The sequence below is a fragment of the Diplotaxodon limnothrissa genome, linkage group LG18 (assembly GCF_057381915.1).
Source record: "Diplotaxodon limnothrissa isolate DT_005_m linkage group LG18, D_limnothrissa_male_GT1.1, whole genome shotgun sequence".
In the NCBI taxonomy this organism is placed as follows: Eukaryota; Metazoa; Chordata; class Actinopteri; order Cichliformes; family Cichlidae; genus Diplotaxodon; species Diplotaxodon limnothrissa.
In genome coordinates this window covers 12,412,007-12,434,302 of record NC_140613.1, presented here as the reverse complement: position 1 = coordinate 12,434,302, position 22,296 = coordinate 12,412,007, and the positions used below count along the sequence as shown (strand labels likewise).

The window sequence follows — 22,296 nt, the reverse complement described above, 5'->3', positions numbered from 1 at the left end:
AAAAATATGAGCTTAACAAACCATGGTGAAATGCTTGTTATTAAATGAAGACAGAGGCTGGAAAAAAAAATCCAAAACAAACATAACAAAGGGGACACATGGACATTTGATAATTTCCCATCCAATTTTGACAATTAATCCTAAAAAATGACTGAAGTTTTAAAAAGCTATTAAAAAAAAAAAAAAAAAAAGCATTAAAACTTAAATCTTCAGTCAAAGAAATGAAGACGAGAAAATAAAAAGAACAACAATAACACTCAAATCACACAAGTGTACATTCACACACAAACAGTACAAAAGAAAAAAGCAAATCAAGAAGATATGGCACTAAATACGTGTTCATACAGATGTTAAACAGCATGAAACCAGTTGTTAGCTACGAGAGGCATTCACAAATCAAAGTTACAATGTGGAAAGGTGGCGATGTATTATGTGAACGAAGGGAACGCAGTATTGCTGATCCAAATGACCGAAAAAAGAAAAAACAAAACAAAACACACAAGCACCTCACAGGCATGCCAGGTACAGACAGCGCCACCTGTTGACAGGGGAAAATAAAAAAAAAAAAAAAACCAAAAACATGGCAGCAGCGGTTCAGACCTGCAGACCAACCCAGAGACATCTGCAGGCATTGACGATAATAAAAATTCAGGGCTTACACTTTTAAGTGGATTTTTTTCTTCTTTTCTCTTTTTTCAAACTAATGAAATCTGGGATGACTGCAGATTTCTCAATACTCTCCACATCGACACAACCTCCAGATTTTACTTTGCTTCACTGTTTGAGGATGACATCAACATTTTCAGCCATCTAATCCACTACTGCTATTCGTTTCTGCCTCTTAGGTGGCGCAGGCTGGCATCTGCAGAGCTTCTACATAAGTTGCCAGACACGTCTGTGAGGTGCTTCATGTCAGGCATTTGGAGAAGCGTGGCCTGCCTCTGAGTGTACACATGTCAGGTTAAACGTCAGGGACTATATGACACAGTTATGATTCTTATCCACCACTTTACGCCACACTGATTACCCTTTGTATTTACTACTGCAGCAGCATGGCTGATATTCTGCTGAACCTAATGATGTCAATTCAAACAGTCAGTGCCGACACCGACATCCTGATAGCAATGCTCCAGCTCCAAATGGTCCAGAGGCTTTTTAAAAATAAAACCGTGTCTCTGTAAGCCTCAACTTGATGGTGATAAACGTCAGGAATCAAAGTAACAGGAAGGGCATGAATACAAAGGAATAAAAAGTGTGTAACGGCTCCGATGGGAGCAATAGCACAAGATTACAGAGCCTTCTCAGACCTCGGTCTTCATACAGGTTACGTAATGTCTCCATATATATCTTAAGTGACTTCAAGGCAACATTTGTTTCTTGAATAAAAACTTGAAGCACAACTAGCCTTCAGTTTGAACAGAGAAAAATATACAACCCAAACTGTACTACTAATCTAGAGAATGGCAAGTAAACATTGAAAAACCATTTTGAGCTAATAAAGTGGTCTCTTCTAGTCATCTCTCTGTAAGAAATTTGATATTTGAACAAAACCTGGTCCTAACAAAGCTTTTTGTATCTGAACTGGTTGCCAACCCTGACTGCAATTAGGCAGCGCCTCTCCAATACTGGTTTGCAGGCTCCTTTCACAGGTTTAACAGCTGCTGCGCTCCCACAGAAGAACAACTAGAAGAAGAACTATGTTTCCTTCTTGGATGCCTAAACAGAGCTGTAGTCATAAAGACAAGCATCAGAACAGAAGTTAGCTTGTGAAAGGGCGTTCGTTACGCTCTTCTCAGACAAACGAAGGTGCCACTTGGCTAACTAAAGAGGAATAATCAAGAGTCACACAGGTATTTAGTAACGTATCAGAGATATATCCCCACTCGCACTTTAAACCCAAGTCACTTCAGTTCTGTTTCGCGCCAGGAGGGGGGACAAGCTGTTGTGTGCTCCACTGTTACAACTTCAGACAAACCAAAGATTGGAGTCCAGCTCAGTCTCACACACACACACACACACACACACACACACACACACACACACACACACACACTGCAGCCCTGATAATGCTCGACACACTTTCTTCACACAGGGTCTTTAGAAAGTCCTCACAATAACCCAGCTATTAGAAAGAAAAGGGCTGCTAGGGAAGGAGCACCCAACTTTGTGTGCTGTGGACAGCAAAACAGACAAACATCTCTTTGCGGCACTCGAGTGTGACGTGTGCCTGAGGTGTGTGTGTGTCCTTGTGATAAATTATGTGTATCTGTCCATGTGTGCAGGGCATTTTGAGGTGGAGCGAGGGAGTCTGCCCCCCCTGAGCTGAGGTTATACGCTGCTGTCCTCCAGCAGCGGCTCCTTGCCCTCTGCCCCGCTGCCTTGCGGGCTGTGGGAGTGACTCTGTGCCCCGTTGCTGTGCTTCTTGTAGGAGCCAGGCCTCATACCGGGACCCGTGTGCTCCGGGATGAACAGCGCCACCAGCAGAGACAGCAGCACTGAGCATGCACCAAAGAGGAAGGGAGGACCTGGGATGATGGCACTCTAAGAAGGAGAAGACAACACTTTGGTCATTATGGAGCACATGAATAAGGAAATTCTGTATACACATCCTTGCAGATGGCTTTAATGTTATCTCTGATTCAAGCTCACCTCATCAGTGGGGTTGGCCATGTTCGGTTTGGCACCTTTCTCAGAGCCGTCCGTGTCGGTCAGCTCCACGTGGAATAAGTAGAAGATGAAGCCGTAAAGAGCAGGACCCAAACCGTTACAGAGGCCTCGAATTCCAGTGATCATGCCCTGAACAACACCTGAACAAGACGCATATGGAAAAACCTTCAGTAGATCCCCCCACAAAAAAATTGGAACGCGAAACACACAACATTCAATCAATAACATTTAAATGGACACAAGTTTCTGGTTCTGAACGGGTTAGCTAATGCATTAAAACCACTGACAGATGAAGGGAATTATGTTGATCATTTATTACAATGATATGTTCTCTCCTGGCCCTTGAAAAATATCAACCACCGACCTATATACTGTAGACGAGCCACTATGTGGAGCATAGCTACCCCTCTAATAACACAAGTACACAGCTGCTCCCTTATTCACAAGGGGTTGCCACAGAGGGCTGCAAGTTTGATTTGGCCGACTTTCCACACCGGATGCCCTTCCTGATACAACTCCAACAGGATTTGTATCTCCTCCTGGGATTGTACTGGAGGATCAATAAATATGATGATAGTGATGGTGATAAACTGGGCCTCCAGCTGCATCTGAGCAGTTTACAGTGTCCAGGACCTCAGGTGAGGAAGAAGATCAGGGTCATGATTGTTTTTTTGTTTTTTTCCCCCCCCCCCACAACAGTCACAGGGTGAGCTCTACTGTATCGCCATGTGGCAGAACATCCTGTGGAAACAACCCGGACTCTGGTGGGCTGAGGCAGCAGTTTCAGGCCATAATAATACGTTGCTTTGCGCAACACTTGCCTTGATCCCCACACCTTCTCAAAAATAAGAAGCGAGTTGAAAGGTCACCACTTTTGACAGTACACACATTAACTTAAGTGCAAGTGGTCAGAACAGGATTCCCACAGAGATCTAAAACTGGTCTTTTCCTGTAACCTTCGATCATATGTGCTCATATTCACATCTACGACCAATAAAGAATCACCAATTAACCTAAAATAGATGTGTTTGTACTGTGGGAGGACGCTGAGTGCCCACAGAGAACCCACACAGACACGGGGAGAACATGCAGACTTCAGGAAAGACCACAGTTGGCCGACATTTGGCAACAGGCATGTTTTTGTGCATCTTTGACCTCTGTTCCGATGACACTCTCACCTTGCTGGTCAGGGTCCGCATTACGGGACACAATGGCGCTGATGGCGGGGAACGTAATGCTGGACATGGCAGCAACGGCTCCAGCTGCCCACATCATCCTACAGTCACCAAACACAACACAAAGATTTTACTTGCCTAATACTTTAAGGAATAAATTGTGAAATATGCACTTTTCTGATGACAAAGCTAGTTTTAGATGAAGCTGCACTTCCTGTTTTATTTGAAAATCTAAACTTCAACAGTGTGTCAACGTGCATTTCATCAGAATGTGATTTCTATTCTGATTTTAAAGGCAGATTTTTTTACCCTTCTGTGAGCAACATGAGGATTCTCCCCTTAATATATGACACAGCCAGTCTAACCTTTATTTAACCCGATTTAAAGAGTATTGACCAAAGCTCAGAGGAGCAGCAGAGAGACATGCTGAATGTTTTCTTTCAGAATCAATAGATATTATAGTCGCCCGTCTTCTCCTTCAGGCCAAAACAACATGAGAAACTGAAGCTGCTATGACCACACTTGAAGAGAAATGAAACAGAGCGTGATCAATGTGTCGGGGTGGTCGTTTATCGAGTTCTTCATATCAGCAGGTTTAAAGCAAGAAAAGCTTGAAATATTATTTTTCATTCATCTGACTTAAAATAAATCGATTAATTGTTTGACTGAGAGTCAAGTGCAAGTTTGATAGGGTTAAATATCTACACTTTTGTTTTAACGTCTCACAATCAATCATTTATGTGTTCAAAGAGTCACATAAAAAAATATTACATCTTATGTTTAAGTTACAATAGTAGCATTAGGTAAGCCTCTGCTTCCCTCTAGTGGTCTCTCAGGGTAGTGAAATAGGAGTGCCAATAGATAACTAGCTGTAGTACAAAGTTGTTGTTTTTTCTAATTTATCTGCAAAAATAAGAAAAGCTTTTAGTGTTAATGGAGAAACAGTCCTGATATGCAGATGCTGGTTTTAACGATAGTAAATGTAATTGTGCTGATTGATGAGTAAATTAAGTGTTTCTGATGATTTCTTATTATTTTAAAGTTAAATAAAGACAAATAAATGTTTTAAGTTTTCTCAGACATTTAATACTTACTTGTTTTTTTATTTTATTTTTAATCCTGAAGGATTAGAACCACTGTCACAAAAAGGGCAGGAAATGATTTGTCAAGATAAACTTCCTTCCCCAATTCTTTGAAATCATAGGCACAACAGTTATTGTATTTCATTTTGTGTTGAAGGGGTACGCCAGGTATTTGCATGTTTTCAGATTGTGGCTGTTTTATAGTCCAACTGTCTGTGTTAGGACACCTGCCAAAAAAGACCACGCCCAACTGAGGCAACCGTGTTTACGAGGTATAAAGAAATTCAACCCACATGGATTCATTACAAAGGGGCTATAAGTATGCTTTTAACACTATGAAGTTGGACATTTTAGCACTGGAGTCTACGGGAACCAACTGGCGTTTGTAGCTAGCATTGTAGCTAGCATGGCCACTAGAGGAGCCGCAGTGCTTTTGCACTCAGGCGTTGGCTTCATTTCTTTAACTCTCCTCCGTCGCATTTGTAGCCCTGCTGTTCTGCACACAATCAGCATTACAGCGGCTGGATGGTGTTACAACATTTAACCGCAGTCACCAGAGAAACCATGCTACACTCTCAACCCGGGCTCCATGAACACACACATTACACATGGAGGAAGTGAAAACAAATATGAAATACAACTACACGTTCCAATTTTCAACCAGTAGGATCTTGGTGACCTCAAGTTCTGCTGATGCGAATAAATGAAGAAATGTGAGTGTTTGCATTAGGAAATACTAACCAGGGCTGAGATCCAAAGCCATACCAGGCCAGCTGGAGGATCTGAAAGCCGAGGCCAAGCAGGATTGTGTTCTTATTTCCTATAGAGCGCATCAGGATCCCCAACACAACCGTCTAAGGGAACACAAAACATAAAGACCCAAATTATACCAGGCACTGATCAACAACAATCAAAACCCACATTAAACTTAAACAGCTTCTCATCCAAGTCCTGAAACGCAGCTGAAATAATTATGCATGAATTCAAATGAGAGAAATTTTGTTTTCGTCTTCTTTTACATAACACTCCCCCATGTTTTTCTTGACGGCACGGCTTTAAAAGTAATGTAGGGAGCAAATTGTACAGACAATGTGGGTCCACAGAGTCACCATGTCAACCAACAAACTAAAAAAAAAAAAGTGTCAGAGACCCCAAAAATGATGTTTTAACAACTCTAACCAAATGGCTTTTAATGCCTAACCCATCTATGATTTCAACTTGGGTCTCAGGAGTAAAATCATCATTGCCACAACAAATGCCTCCAACCCCCAAATGAGGTATTTTTTTGTGTGGAAAAGAATAATTTGGTGGACATCGACAGCAAAATGAGACCGCAGACGGATTGTGTTCAGGAACATGAAAATAATGCTGGAAAACTTGTGTTCGGGAACACAAATCAACAAAATAGAGACTATAAGAGATAGTAAGAATAGTAAGACAGCGCTGCATTAAAATAAAAGCATAAATGAGAGAAAAAGAAATCCGATCAAAATAGACCAATCAAAGTGGGGCAACATGATCCAAAAGCCAGTCTATAAAGTTTACAAAGACAGCATTTTGACTGAGAAAATAAATCAGCCAGTAAAAAAAAAAAAAAAACAACCAAAAAACAAAACACCGTCATGCTTAATGGAAGTAAAGTAGAATGATTGATATCAGATGTAAATGTAAATAAACAGCAGTACCTGAGCTAATATTGAGAGGATTCCCAAAACAGCGATGAAGGCAGCCACTGTCTCTGAGGAGAAGCCTATGACCTGAGGGTGAGAGAGAGCGTTGAGCTATCGCAGGTTAGGACATGAACAATAGAGCACAGATCTTACCATAAAACCTTCAATTGTGTGCACATTGGAAGAACAGGGTTTGGTTGGAGTCTTCAGTAACACTACTTTTTCCTCAGAGAAAATGCGTTCTTTACATTCCTGGTGTATTTATGCTAAGTACACCAGGAGTGCTCCCTTTTATTTCCATCAATGCAGACAGCAGAGAGGGGACAAGGGGTGTGTTAGCCCTGGTGCCCCAAAACGACAGCGTCGCTTCTTCCCCCCACAAAATGAGCCTGCGTGTGAAGGACCTGCCTAACTGGTTCACCTGACACCGTTTACACAAACTAAACAAACCCCCACTCGAAACTTTCAGTTAAACAGAAACAATCCCACAGCTGCTCCCGTATGCTCCTGCAGCATAATGAATGAAGCCGTCCACTTATTTCTGCTAGGGTGTAAAGCAATGATTTTCCTGTGATAGCATTTTGTGGAGAAACCTAATGAATCTGCTCTAGTTTTAAAGAAACGTGCGGCTCAGCAAACCTGTTCGGCCAGTCTTGGAGCAGTGGAAGTGAAAGTGTGTGGTCAGCAGGTTTCTCATGTCCCTGAGCTTTTCAGCCTTTAATTACCCAAAATGTAAAATAATAAATTTTATTGTCCTCAATAAAAAACAAACAAACAAAACACCCCCCCCCAGTATACTATATTTTACACTTTTATAGCATCTCCTTTATGCTCCAGTAATGCCATTTTTATTTAGCAGCTCAGTCCCACCAAGTGGTTGTGATGTGTCTAAATTTTGCTTTGGTGTATATTTCAGGCATTTGTGGTCTTTCTGGAAATGTGTGAGGAAGAAAGTTTGGCGTTCACCTGTCTGAGATAGAGGAAGAAGCTGGAGTACTGGCCGGCCTCAGGGAGGTAGGAGAGGAACACTGTGATACAGATGAGGAGCACCGTAGAGTCCTGGCCCACTTTACGCAGAGACTGACCAAGAGAGCAACAAGAAGAGTTAACATGAGCAAGAATTCAAAACAGGAGTGGTTTCTGACATGCTCGCTTAATCAAATATACTTATTTATTAAGCCATAAGCTGCAAAGGCTGTGAGGGCAATAAGGGTGAAGTGTTCAAATTAAAGCTTTACTTTCACATGTGCTACATATATACGCTAACATAACTTTATCTTAATCTGCAAACCATCAGCAACAATGATAACGACTCTGTAATAAAAGGACTTTTTGAAGACGCTGTGTGAAAATGAGAGAAGTCCATAATCTGCACATTTAAACAGATTGTTCTGTTAAACAGAGGAAATGTATTCCTTCTGTTCTTAATGGACATCGAAATATTTCATCTGAACATGTTTTCACTGGAAAACTCAAGAGATGGGAGGAAAAACTCCACAGCGCAGTGCCTTAGAGCAAAAACAAAGTTTGCATTCAGTTTGACACTTTGCAAGTTTTTGCTGGTGGGAATGAGGTTCTAGGAATAATTGGACAGATTTGCATTAAAATGCTAACAGACATTGGCGGTCCTAGCCTGTTTGGCGCCCTGGGCGAACACTCCCTCTGGCGCGGTTATTGGACTGTACTGACTAAAGTCAGAGTGTCTTTTTAGCATTATGAAAAAGCTCAAAATTGGACATCCACATTGTATTTTCACAAATACATATTGAACTGAGAAAAGTAAAACTAGGAGACATCACCTAGATGTTCAAGAAAATATCACAAGCTAATCGAGATCCAGATAATCCTCTTGGATCCAGGGATGCAGCTCATGCATGTTGTCAATGCTGGAATTATCAGCCTTGGTATGAAACCTCAGACTGCTCTTGTTTACTACAAATTCCTCCCAGTGTTATGTGTTCACAGCAGCTCAGCAAAGTACTTACAGAGTAAATTTGCTACTGAAAAGATTAAGTTTGGAAGAGACACGATTCCAATAATCCAGACTTCGAAAGTCTCAAGGAATACATATCGCCACACAACAGTGGATTTAAGCTTTCATAACTACACTGTGAAGTTATGCTTTAAATAGTTTAACAACTTCAGGTAAATCATTTGTTTTCTTGTCAGCAGCACCAAGATCTGAGAAGTGCGCAACCAGCAGCTAAATGATTAAATGCATAATTTGGATTTTTAAAGATTATTATTAATGACTCATTTAAAAAAAAAACTGTACTTTTTGTGTTGTGCTTTGAACGTAAAGGGTAGTTACTTTTCTCATTATTTCTCACTTATTTCAATTAATTTATCACTGGTTGTGAATCACAGTGTTAAGTGTTCTTTCAGTTTAAGGCTCTTAGCTAAAATTAGAAACATTCAATTATGCGTGAAGTAAGTGTTCACACAATGTTTTGTGTTTTTCTTTAAGCCAGAGACTAACAGATAATAAATCACACTGCTGTTGTGTTGGCCCAGCCTGTACACTGAAATTTATCAGTAAAGATTACTGTGTTACTCACAGCGAAGGGGTCTGCCTGTTCCCAGGAGATGGGCGCTCCCCATGATGCTGGCCTCATCTTCTCCGGCAGCGACTCTGGTACAGCCATCAGGATGAAGCAGATGTCGAGCAGAGCGATGACTGTGGCCAGGATCACAACTAAGGTGTCACTGTAAGCCTCAGACAGGTAGGCTCCAATGGCTGGGCTGGTAACCAGGCTTGCTGCAAAGGTAGCTGATACCTGAAGGAAAGAGGGAAAGAGGGATGAAATAATTGACAGATTCTTAACTGACACCTTTGAAAAGCTTTTGAAATGTGTCTCCTTACCAAACCATAAGCAGTGCTCCTCTCATGCTCTTGTGTGATGTCTGCCACATAGGCAAAGATCACAGAGAAGGTGACGGCAAAGACACCGGACATCGAGATGACTGCAAAGTACCACCTGAATAAAAGACAAAAGCTTCACCTGTGAGCATACACAACGGCTAAAACTACAGATTGTTTTGGTTAATGTTGATCAGTGACATGCTGGCGTTTCAAAGCTTCAGCACTGAGCCGTCGGTATACTGCACTCACCATGGACTGATCTTCATCAGCGGAATGGGCGCGCAAGTGAAGAAGACTGTTAGCAGCAGGAAGGACTTGCGTCCCCATACGTCTGACAACGCTCCAATTAGTGGAGCACTCAGAAATGATAACAGGCCCTGAAAAGATAGAGGGGAACAGAGGAATAAGATACTGCTGGATGTGTCAGTAATGTTACTAATGGGTAACCTTCACTTTCAAGAACATGCACACACTGTAAACAAGAACTCAGAGTTTCAAAACTGTAAAATAAGTCTCGATGACTGAAAAAACTTTTTCCATATTTGGCAGCAAGTTGAAGTTGAAGCAGTGAAGCAGCTCCTGAAGCACTTTAATGTTCCCCAGCAACATTTTTTCCGCTATTTACAAATTCGCCACTTTGTAAAGAGTCTATTTTTCTTCATTTCCGGAATTACTTGAAGACTTCTTTGGATTATTATTAAGATAAACAGTGATAAGAGAGGGGCGATTAAAGAAATCGATGCTATATTGTTAGGTCTTCAATCTCCTTCTTTCTCCATCCTTAAAGTACAGTGGGAGAAAGACCTTGGGATGAATATAACAGATGAACTCTGGCAATCTTTTCTCCATGCGGTACAATCTTCTTTGATATGTGCCAGGCATGGGCTCCTCCAATTCAAGGTCCTACACTGATTACATACCTCCAAGGAAAAGTTAGCCAAGTTCTATCCAGGAGCTGACCCCCTGTGTAACAGATGTAAAGCAGAAACAGGTTCACTCCTTCATACCTTTTGGACATGCCCCAATCTTCATAACTATTGGGTGTCTATATTTAACACCTTTTCAGAGATATATAACGTTAAATATGATCCTTCTGTTCTAACGGCTATCTTTGGGGTGATACCTCAAAACATCACTCTGCCAAAATACTATTCGAATTCTATTGCCTTTGCTTCACTCATTGCAAGGCGCGTTATACTTTTAAGATGGAAGCAGGAAGCTCCTCCCACACATGAACAGTGGCTTGCAGAGCTCATGAGGTTTTTGCACTTGGAAAAGATGAGATGTACACTGGCAGGTTCAACCACCAAATTTCTTAAGGCATGGCAGCCATTTCTAATGTACATGGAAACATTTAAAATGACCACCTTATCATGACCGGATACCATATCTCTATATCACTATCATATTTAACTGTACACTGAATGTCCCTTATACATTTTATTTTTGTGTTTGTTGTTGTTTGTTTTTAGTTTTGTAAGGATTTCTTTGGTTTGTTTTCCTTCTCTTTCTGTTATCTCTTGGGGTATTGTAAATACTGAACAGCAAAGTACTGTATGTTCAAAGTTTTGCTATTAACATGCTGCTGTGACTGAAAATAAAATTATATAAAACTTTTTCCAGCTGTCTGTGAGTCATCCTCAGTCCCTACTTACTCCTAATGGAAACTTTAAACCAGAGCAAACAAAATAATAACAGAGCGCTTATAGCTAGCTGGCTGGCATGCTAAATCTAGAATAAATAAAGACTTACAGGCCAACACACGCTGAGAACCGAGACCATCTTTAAAATGCTGTGACCTGTCATAGAGGAACCTTGCTTAGGATTGAATTTAACAAGCTTTGCAGTTTTGCAAGGAAAAATTATTGGGCCACAATTCTTAAATCCTAGTAACCAAAAACTTGAAATGATTACAAGCATGTCCTTAACCAATCTGTAGATTATCTTACGCTACATCACCTTTGAAGGAGCTTCATTTATTCTTAGTCCAGCTTGGGAACCTGCTACAGTTACTGGACAGCTTGCAGTCATATTTCAACATGGAAATACACTGATGGCAAACATGATGATGGACACTGATTGGGTTTTTATGGGAACTGGCCACTTGGTGCAGTAACAATAATGAAAGATTTTAATGGGGTCATTTAAAAACCCTGTTTGTTTTTCCTCTTTTGGTACTTTTAAATTGGCTTTGGTTTTTATTTCCATTCATATATCACTTTGTTTCGCACGGCTGCTGCAGAAGCCTTGAGATATATTGACAGTGATGAAATTAAAGTGAGATTATAGCCTGCTTTAAAAAAATAAAAAAAAGAACCCTAATTGATTACACTCAATTTAATTTTGTGAGATAGAATGTGAAGGACAGATGACCCTTGTAATGGTTGTAAAATCATTGTGAACTACAAGGTCTTTGTAAAATGGTTACTGCACAAATCTCACTAAACTTGCGTAATGTACACATGAGCAAAAACAAAAATTCTTCACCTTTGGCTAAGCAATGACATATGAAGGGGAAACTTATCAGCAAACACACACAAAAACCAAAGCACGCTTAAAGATTGAGGATACTCTTTATCTGATTAGTGGCATTAACTGTGCGATTGTTATCATTCCTCAAGTGCCTTCTATATTTGCAGATTTAGAAATCCAATAAATCCACTAGTACTTTTTCTTTCAATAACAAGAAACATAACCAGATATCTATAACATTTGTTATATGTAGTTATTTATGAGTCCTATGCAACTTCAACACTGATAAGATGGTTAAAGGGTGTTTCTCCCATTTCCTTATTTATTTATTTCAAAACAAAAAAACTCTGGTGCAATAATTCTGATGTAACACAGTCATAGACGTCTGAGCATTTTCCAACAGCTTTGAACATCACACAACCAATCAGAAGGAAGGACAAGAACCAGCTGTCTTATAGTGAGACACATGAATCGGACCAGTTATTGTATTGTCTTGTTGTGCTGTCTCTTACCTTCACACCATGAATGAGCCCATTCATCAGGAATGTGTGCTGGGGGAATGTCTGGTGTAATACCTGCAGAGCAAACACACATAAAAGTAAATTAAACCACTTTATTAACACTGAATTAAGCCTGCAGAATTATGGCAAGAAACATGATCACAATTATTTAGGGGGAACACTGCAAATTTTATTATTTAATAAGATTACTCATTAACACACAGATGGATATTTAAAAACAAAACCCCAACAACCAACCAAGGCACAGATTTAAAACAAACAAAAAAACAAAACGTATTTTTCCATGATACCACAAACCGTTGTCTCCCTGCTACACTGGTTACAGCAGATGTAGTTTTACAAATTGCTGTCACATAGAGCTGGGCGATAGAACGATAACGATATGTATCGCGATATAACTTTTACTCGATAGAGAAATTAAGCTATCTTGTCCTCAAAAAAAAAAAAAAAAAAAAAAAAAAAAGGTCAGCCAATCCGAATTAAGTAGCGCAGAGCCGAACCAATCACAGCCGCAGCGTCACGTCGCGTGACTTGTTACGTACAGCACAAGTGCCAAGCCGCACGTGTGTTTGTTTGGGAAGCAGCCAGCGGGTAATGGAGGAAATGAGTGCGCCGACTAGAAAAATCAACCGAGCGTGACCGAAGAGAAAACAGATGATGGTTCCAATGCCGGAGAGATTGTCAAACGGAAGAGCCATAGAAGTTCCGTAGTGTGAAGGTATTTCGGCTATTTCAAGTCTGACAAAAATAGAGTAGCGTGCACTGTAAATTGTGCCGAAAGCAAGTCTGGAAATACAATAAACTGGTGCATGCGTCACACTGTGCGCCACGTTATTGTTTCGGTGAAATGAATTTCTACAATACTGTTACTGTTAATTCTACTCTCTGCAGTGTTTAAATGCTTACATATACACACAGTTACTGTCCCTCCACACTTACGACTCGGTTCTGCTTCTATGCCCCAGCTTTGTTTACTTTTTCCCACCGAGGCTTCTAGACTTCTGATTGGCCAACATTTAGGCACGGTTAGGAATCTAGCGCCACCTGCTGCTTTGGCATGTTCATAGCAGCGTTTTCCTTCATTTCTGCCTTTATGTGTGGACGGGATTATTTTTTTAAAACGAAAACGGAAAATCTCCGTTTTCAAAAATACCCGTGTACGTGTGGACGTAGCCTCAGTCTCTGACTGGAAGCGCTAATTCGTCATTCGGCTTTTGTCAGACTAAAGTAACTGTTAAAACTGTTTGAAAAGCTCAGCTATACAACAAGGAGAGATTGAGAATTTCCTTTTAGTTCTCAGTTTATTTGATATTGACAAAAGTTAGTCAGTTTTGTCTGTTCTTCTGTAAAACAAACTAAGATTTATTTTTAGAATTAATATTTTGTTTCTAAGTGGAATTGACAATTTAGTCTGTTTCGTTTGTTCTGTTTTGAAACTTAAACGCTTTAGCGGCTGCCTTTTGTGTAGTTTGCAATATTTGCCTTTATTTATCTGAAAAAGTCTCATGTTCCTTAAGTACATCTACCCTGTTGAACTTATTATGGGAAATAAATATTTAAATAAAAACAAGCTGCTGATTATTTCACATTTTACTTGTGAGCAACGGCACATTTAAATCTTACAAATATAGTTATTTGGCTTATATCGTGATAGATATCGTTATCGCCTGAAATGAAAAAAACATATCGTGATATGAAAAAAAATCTCATATCGCCCAGCTCTACTGTCACATATAATTCTGTAACATTATTTTTTCTGCTTGCCATTTCATTCAATAAAAAGTTTTGATGCAGATCTTCAAGAAGGGCCATTTGAAATATTTTATTTATTTTTACTATGAATGCTGTAAATGTCCATTTAGAAAAGGGATCATTTTGAAAGGTCCTAATTTCATGTTTTGTTATTGTGCTGGAAAAAATCCTCCACAAAAGGTCAAGAGCTGCTGATAGGGGGAGGAAAACCAAACAAAAACCCAGCCACCGCAAGAACGTCTGCACTACGACGTCCTTTCCTGTCAACAGTGCAATCTTGTTTGAAAGGTTAACCCGGGCAGAATGAAAGAACCATCTGGGCAGTCGCCCTTGGAAAATGCTTGGATAAGGGCACACTTGGTTGATTGGATGAACAATGTAGCTGCTTTGCATGTTTAAAACAAACAGAAAAAAGATCCCAGAGACTTCACTGTCACTGAAAAAGGTTAAAACTTGCACAAAAAAGGAGGGGAAAAAAAAAGACTAAAGAATTTGGCACCTGGCTTTTCCCCCTCCTTTTTTTATTTTTTAATGGCTTATTACAACATGATTCAATGCTCACGTTGAATCACACAATAGACAAACTTGTCTTCCCATCCACCTGTGAGCACTAAACACAATCGAACTGCAAATGCGCAAAGATCATAAAGGCTCCAGACAACATGCTCCCGGTGGTCCCTAGTAAATCTGAGTTTTCCTTTCCACAACAACTGACCCGAACATGTTGGAGTGCCCACATTTTATTCGGGAAGGAAACACGATGAAGTTGCTTTTGTTCTGCTTATGTTGGGAAGATAAACTCACAGCCTCATTTGTTTGAGCAGTCAAATGACCTGCAAAGTTTACTAAACTAATAAAGCTTCCAGGGTTGCTCAGCGCTATGCTGACTACAGTTGTGTTTTTCTTTAGTTTTTGTTTCAAATTTATTTCAAATGTGTGTTTTAAGTTTCACTTTTAGTAACCACGATGGGTTAGACTCCTTCAGTTTAGTTTTTATTGGTTAGAAATGTTTAGTTTCACTTTTAGTAACCACGATGGGTTAGACTCCTTCAGTTTAGTTTTTATTGGTCTGAAATGTTTAGTTTCACATCAGTTTTTGTTGGTTTCACAATCACTGTTTGTTATAATAACAGTATACTACAAACCAAATGGCCGAATGTCATAAAACACTGCCATCTCAATAAATTCAAAGGCATCTCAGGTTGAAGGTGCTGATATATTAAAAAGAATTTGTCAGTTGAATCTAAACTAAACTTTTAATTTATTTTGGTTAACCTAAACACAATATTTTCTTAGTTTTTACATTTTTTAAAGTCTAGTGTTCATTTATATTCCAGCTAACTAAAATGACATCAACTACTTGTTTGGTTTAATTTTAGTTAACTATAAATAACCTTTGTCCTCGGTGTTATCATCTCCAGAGTGGAGTGGTTAGAGACTGATCAACAAAATGATTATTTCTGTTTTATAGCATATTTGTTTCACTCTGCTCTGTTAAGAGTAAATGTTTACCAATTTGCTAAAAATCAAGAATCTGCAAATAAAGCTGAAAAAAAGTGGGAACTGTCAGTCTCTGTCTCACTCTTGAGATTAAGAAATTCTTTTGTAGGGACTTAAAGGGCTTAACAAAATTAGTAGACTCCACCCAGTGTAATGGTCGAATATAATAATTCTTGTTATCCATGAATTTTTTAAACAACAACAACAAAAAGAGAAATGGCAAATTACAGTCATTGACTTGCATTCCTGAAATCTGTTTGATTCATTTCTAAATTCTCAGAGAAATCTGGTTTTCTAGCTCAAATCTGAGTGTAAAGACACGACTTCAGTTCAGTTAATTTAGTCATTTTCAGTTTTAAACAAGTTTCTGACTTATTTCTCTCTGGCATTTAATTTACGACAGGTGATCTAACAAATTTGTTAAGGACTGTACCTAGCGTGTCTTTTGATGGCAGGAAAAATCCACTATTTTTTTTCTGCAAGTCCAAGAGTAACCCTGTTAAATAAACATGATCTCAGTATTAACCAAATTAAATGCAATTCTGATTTTTGCCATAGTCAAGCAGCTCATTATTAGTGGGTGCAGAACGGAAACAGGCGTTCAGATAGATGAAGTTCACAGGTTTAAAGTCCACGGCAGATATGGTTCATTGACACTGGCGCAGGAACAAGCAGTTTAGGACACGATGAGCACAACTGGGACAACAACAGGATCTGATTATTGTTTGGGGGTACTGAGGGAAAGCTGATGGCAAAGCTAAGAATCCCCTGTTTTCCTCTGGGAGTCAGTTACCCAACACACACACTCTGAATGCTCTGTGAAGACTGTTGCTGCTGGATACTAATGAAGCAGTGCACTCACTGGGAGCAGTGAAGCAGTGGCTCTCATCTTCAGGCGTCCTCTGATTAGTCTAAAATGCAAATCCTGCCTCTGTCCAGGGATTGTGAAGGCAACAGCCCTCCCAATCCACCCCACCCATCCAACCAGTAATTAATGCTAAACAGTTACACATACAACAAGCTCCTCAAACAGGAGACTGCTGTGAAGCATGTGTTGCGTAAGCCTGTCTGCTTTACATCATGTGGCTCACAGATGTTTACTCATTATTTGTTGAGACACCAGTTTCTCCTCACAGACATTTACACGAGAAGGAAAAGGAATGTGCACAAAAAAAAACCCAAGGAGAAACTAGAAAGGAAAGAATTCAGTAAATGCCGAGTTTGGCTGAAATGTGAAAAGGCAGGGTGAGAAGAATGAAAACTATTAACATACAATCCCCCGTTGGCGTGGTGTTGTTGCAGTCCTTTGTTTCACCAGGAGTCTACAGGCTTGATGAACACACAATCCCTGCTGGTATAAACTAAAGTACTTCATTGGTCTCAGTCATCTTAGCCCTTTATTTATTTAAAAAAAATATGAAATTGTGCAAAATACTTCTTGATTGAGACATTTTAGAGAGAAGTTCCTCTAAATGATGCTGTTCAAACTGTGAGTCAAATACTTGGAACCACCCCACCCCACGCTGCTGTGTGGTGCAGCGAGGTGATTGTATGGTGTGGTTTTCCGGGCTGACGGCACCAACCAGCGACCCCCTGATAAGCCTTTTAGACAAAGAACTAGTGCTCAGACAATACAACACTTTGGTGGCCTTTTCATATTTTTCAGTTCGTTAGCTGCTGGCAAAACATCTGCCAATGCACATTCACAAAAACCAAAACCACGCCACCCTGGTCTTGCTCAATCGATTGGAGATTCAATTATTCATAGACACCAATGGTCTGAGAAATGCCACTCGCTGGCTGGGGTTTTAAAGGAGGAAAGGTGGGTGTGTTAGACTATAAACAGTTATGTCAGTATACATAACAGAGTGTGTATGTGCATGCGTACACTCTAGGCTTACCGTGAGCATCGGGGCAGTGAGTAGACCCCATGCAAAAAACTCCAGGAAGATGACCACCACGGCATGGTAAACACTGGGCTCCCCAATTCCCTGAGGCTGAATGGAGACAAACACAGACATACAGGTAGAAAGGCGGTTAGATGACAAGCAACAGAGACCGTAACATGCATTTAAGTGCCTGTTTGTGGGAAGACATTAACAAATCAAACCTAGAGCTGGAATCTGCTAAATGATACAGACTCCACATCGCCTGATTCTGTGGAACAACCCACAGATGGGTACAAGAGTGAAATTCACTTCATACCCTGTATTTGAATAAGTGTCCAAATTACGGGATTTTTTCTTTTTGACTTGACAGATACACTGCTAAATAATTGTATTTCATATGCTTTTTCTGCATAAAACGACTACATTTACTCAACCTGACAATGATTAGGAGATTAACATGCACATAAATTATGTGAAAACTATAAATAAAATAGACTAAAGGACACTTACTGAGTAAGAAATGTTTCTTTTGTATTTTAGCCTGCAGATAAGTAAATGACCTTACAGATAACCTTCTACTTAAACTAGCATTTGTTTTCACTAGCAATAGCCAAGTTATGAGCAATATTTTGTTACCAACACACTTCTCTGAACGCACTTTACAACAGGAAGTTGCAGTAAATGATGCAGCGTTCAAATCTAAATTGCACAAGCTGACATGAGCAAAAGAAGCACAGTGGTTACATTAATGCATTACATACTTACAACATTAAGACACATCTATACTGCTTTGCCCTCATTATGAATTGCACTAAGTCCAAGACAATGACCAGAATGTAAATCAAGAGGATTCGTTTTTACCAAGAGATGCGAGGTTTGTCTGGAGCCTACTAAATGGGTTTTGACATTCTCGCAAAGTAAAAATCTCCAGAATCGTTTTCTTTGAAGTGGAGTTTCATTTCCTGAAGCTTAAAATTGATTTTTCATTATCAAACAGACAGAAATAACAAGAAATGAACAATTAAGGCAACTCTTAGCAATATTCAAACCAATCATGTTAACCACCCAAAATTCCATTGTAAACCAGGGGAAAACCCAAGTTTACTCAATCATAATTTACTAAATTCATAAAAATTTAAATTATACAGTTTGATTTAACAGATGACATAGTACAACAGTTAGTATTTTAGCTTACTGGGTCACTCTTAAAATAAAGGCCTAGATCTGTAATGAGTAACACGCAAATAGAAATCCCCTTTGCCTTTTATAAAAACCACATCGTGGGGAGGAAGTCACTATATTCCAGCTCAATTTAATCTTTGCAAAGGTGAAGATGTCGCATGATGCCGTGTACATGGACACTGAGAACAAATTATGGCAGGAAATGACTTTGTGTGATAATTGTAGAAACTATAAAATACGCCAGCCTAAACCGAAAGACTCTTGTGCGGTTTGTAATTTCCCAGCATACCACACTAGCCTGCAGGCCTGACAGGGGCGTAAATCAAATAAGCTCCCACCCTTTTTGCTCCATCACAACTGTATCCCTGGGATGCCTGCTTCTCCGAGAAAATGAAGAACAACATCTAACTGTGTCACTGAATGGATGCAGCAACTTCTCCATTTAAATGACACCCTGCCTCGCATTCAGAGCTTAATGCACTGCCATTGACTAGGGAGTCTAATGCTATCATTCACTCCTGCTCAATGTTCATAAATGAAATCTTAATAGCTGAGTGGTCAGAACCAGTCACAGCCACAGTAAAGACTGATTACAAACATGGAGCCTGAGTGGAAAAGAGCCCCATCAAGTAAGGTGATCATCTGAAGTGGTTCTCCTCATTATGATCACAATTGTTAGTCTTCATATGGATTTTCAGTATGTTTGGCATTACTGTCCCACTGATTACGTAACCGGTACAGATGCCTCACTGAGTTTATAATAGCTCCACCATACTCACACTGCCAGCAGCCTAATTTAGGAGAATCACCACCATCTACAGTCAACAGTCAAAACAAATTTAAATGAATCACCTATATAATCCCTTGTATGGGAGTTGCCCTTTAGTCAAGGCAACTTTATACAAAAATCCAAAATAAAAAAATGTCACAACATTACAGCTTTACAGGTGTCAATAAACCAGAGACAGGAGAAAAATATGGCAATAGGGCCTGACTCACCAAACTCTGGACAGCTAACGTACACTTATCCTACCTTACATCAGATCGGGATTGGCTCTAAATCCGGAAGCTAATACCAATGTTTTTAGTTGTCCGATGTTGTGTTCTGCTTGTTTTTAACCAACATGACAAACCCCATGTTTAAATATGCTGCCCTCACCTACTTATAAGATTAACCAAGTAACTGCACATTATCTTTGTACCGCATACAGCACCTTAAAACTACCCAGATGTAACTATTCAGCTAGTAAGGGCAAATAAAAAATAAGCCCAATGAAACACATATGCTTGTAAGCTAACGTTGAGCTAGTCCCAGCTGGTACTTTTAGTGCCACATAATTTAAAGAAACGTGAGTTCCTATTAGCATTAATGTAGAGTGAAAAAGCTAAAAGTAAAGGTAACTGAATGTCTGCTTTATCAATAAAAGAAACAGAGCTAACAACGGTATCAACGACCTACCGTTACCTGAGCTGACGTGTTAACAAGCAGCTAACGCAGGCCGCTAATACTGGAAATGCTAGCCCACAGCTAGCAGTGTTAGCCCTCCCAACACCCAGCCTCCGTTAACGGTCAACGTTGCCCGCTACCACCGACAGCCGCAACAAAAGCTGCATTACCTCGCGTATTTTCACGAAATAAACACACCAGCACAGGCGGCCGAGAGCCCGTTTAACTCAATGGCAGGCTAACTTACGGGAGATAAATAAATATTTAACTCACCCTTCCTCCATCTTTTATTATAATTTTCTTTGCAAGAAGAATGCTGCGGTTCAGCCGCTTCTTCTTCTTCTTCTCCCCCGTCATCATTAACTTATGTCCATTCTTGGGGTCAGAGGGTCATCGTTGCGCCAATCAAAACCAAAAAAACCCACTAATTTCGCCTCCTGGGCTCATCGCACTTCGGGCAAATCGGCTCCAGGAGGCAGCTAGCAGCGAGCTAACTATTTTGTGATCTCTCCTCCCCACCTCACCTCAGCCTGGCTTCCTGTACTAGATGTCAACCCACCCCTTCTGGCGCAATGACGTCCAGCGATTGGCTGTCTAATACAAGGGCGAAGCAGAACAGGGCGTTGGATTGGCTCAGATGATGTCAACGCTATCGATCCTCACACGGTGATTTGTGAGCATCACATCGCGGGTAACAAAGAGGAAATGCTTTATTTGGAGAGTGACTGTGTTTACGAAGAAACGTAAACCGTGTCTGACTACTTCTTCGAACCCAGTGAAGAAAATTCCTTTGGAGGAAATACGTATTCAAACTCAAAATATTTAATGAACATCATACTCTAAAGATGGCTATTTTATTAAACCTAGGATTAAGATTGTGTAGTATGCATACTAAGTTAGCGATTGTGCGTGTGTGTAGTATAGATGTAGGTGAAAGTTTGGTTACATGTAGCCTTAAAATAAAAGTTTGCATGGCATTAAAAAATCAATACAGTGGGAGAGAAAATATGTAAACACCAATTGATAAAAACAAATAAGAAATGTGAAATAGTTATACGAAAATTATGATTTAAAATATCAGCAAAAACGGTCTAGTTATATATAAACATAAAATTTACTATGTAAAGCAAATAGGGGCTGGTGCCTCTTTTTGCTTGTGTAGCAGAAAAAGAAAAAAGAAATTAAAACAAATGAAAGTTTTAGACTTCTGGGTAATGGAAACGCAAAACCACCACAGGATGTGTGCAGATGTAACATTCACAGTGAGCCACAAATAAAGCAAAACAAACCATGTACCTCCAAGTTTGGCCCTCTGAAGAGCGTAATCAATGAAGACGAAATTCAATTAATATCATTATTGAACTCACATTTTTGTGACTGAAATCTCATTTAGAATTAAACAGTAAAAACTTTATGGCTGTTATACAAGAACATTGAAATTTAGAACTGTATCTCTCCAACAGGCATAACATAAGAATCTCACAATTTGAACTTACCAACTCAAGCCTCCCAGTAAATAACTAGAAATGTAAAGTTTTTAAGTAAAGATTTTGAGATAACTTGATATTTTCACATGTGATGTGATTTTTTTCCCCAGTGTCACAAACAGTTTTTCAAAACCACCTCATATGACAATATCTGCATACATTTTAGATTTAAGCTCCAATTGTCTGACATTTCAATTTTGATGTGGTCAGGGCTTCACTTCTTTCTATTCTAGTGTCATTTCATACCTTTACTTCATTCTCCGATGTTGTGTTTGTTTTACTGAGTTGTGTTTCACTGTTGACTGCTGTAACACTGTAATTTCCCAGCTATTGGAATAAATAAAAAATACTCTAACACTTATTCCAATTAAATACTCACTTATTAAATTTGCCGCAAATATGAGTTTGAATGTCAACAGCATTACATTTAAATTCAGCTTGTTATGATTTGACCCGATTTCCAGCTTCATTTTTTTATTTTTTATTCTTGACTTGAGTAATAAAATAATCAAAATAAATTTTTCCTATTAACCTTTAACACATGACAGAAAATAAGTACATTAGTGACTAGAGGATGTTGCAGCACGCT

The 22,296-nt window shown here is 39.5% G+C and overlaps 1 protein-coding gene across 1 annotated transcript; it reads right to left on the bottom strand.

The window, feature by feature from the left end:
- Positions 1-301: 301 nt before the first annotated feature.
- slc71a1-2 (solute carrier family 71 member 1-2) lies at positions 302-20,733 on the bottom strand. The gene is made up of 12 exons (XM_085377897.1): positions 20,494-20,733; positions 17,604-17,699; positions 12,442-12,504; positions 9,707-9,834; positions 9,458-9,572; positions 9,153-9,371; positions 7,561-7,674; positions 6,610-6,681; positions 5,666-5,778; positions 3,846-3,943; positions 2,650-2,807; positions 302-2,541 (listed from the first exon to the last, which is right to left on the bottom strand). Exons 1-12 carry the CDS (start codon positions 20,578-20,580, stop codon positions 2,329-2,331), a joined length of 1,476 nt encoding a protein of 491 aa, XP_085234023.1. The 5' UTR covers positions 20,581-20,733; the 3' UTR covers positions 302-2,328.
- Positions 20,734-22,296: the final 1,563 nt, after the last annotated feature.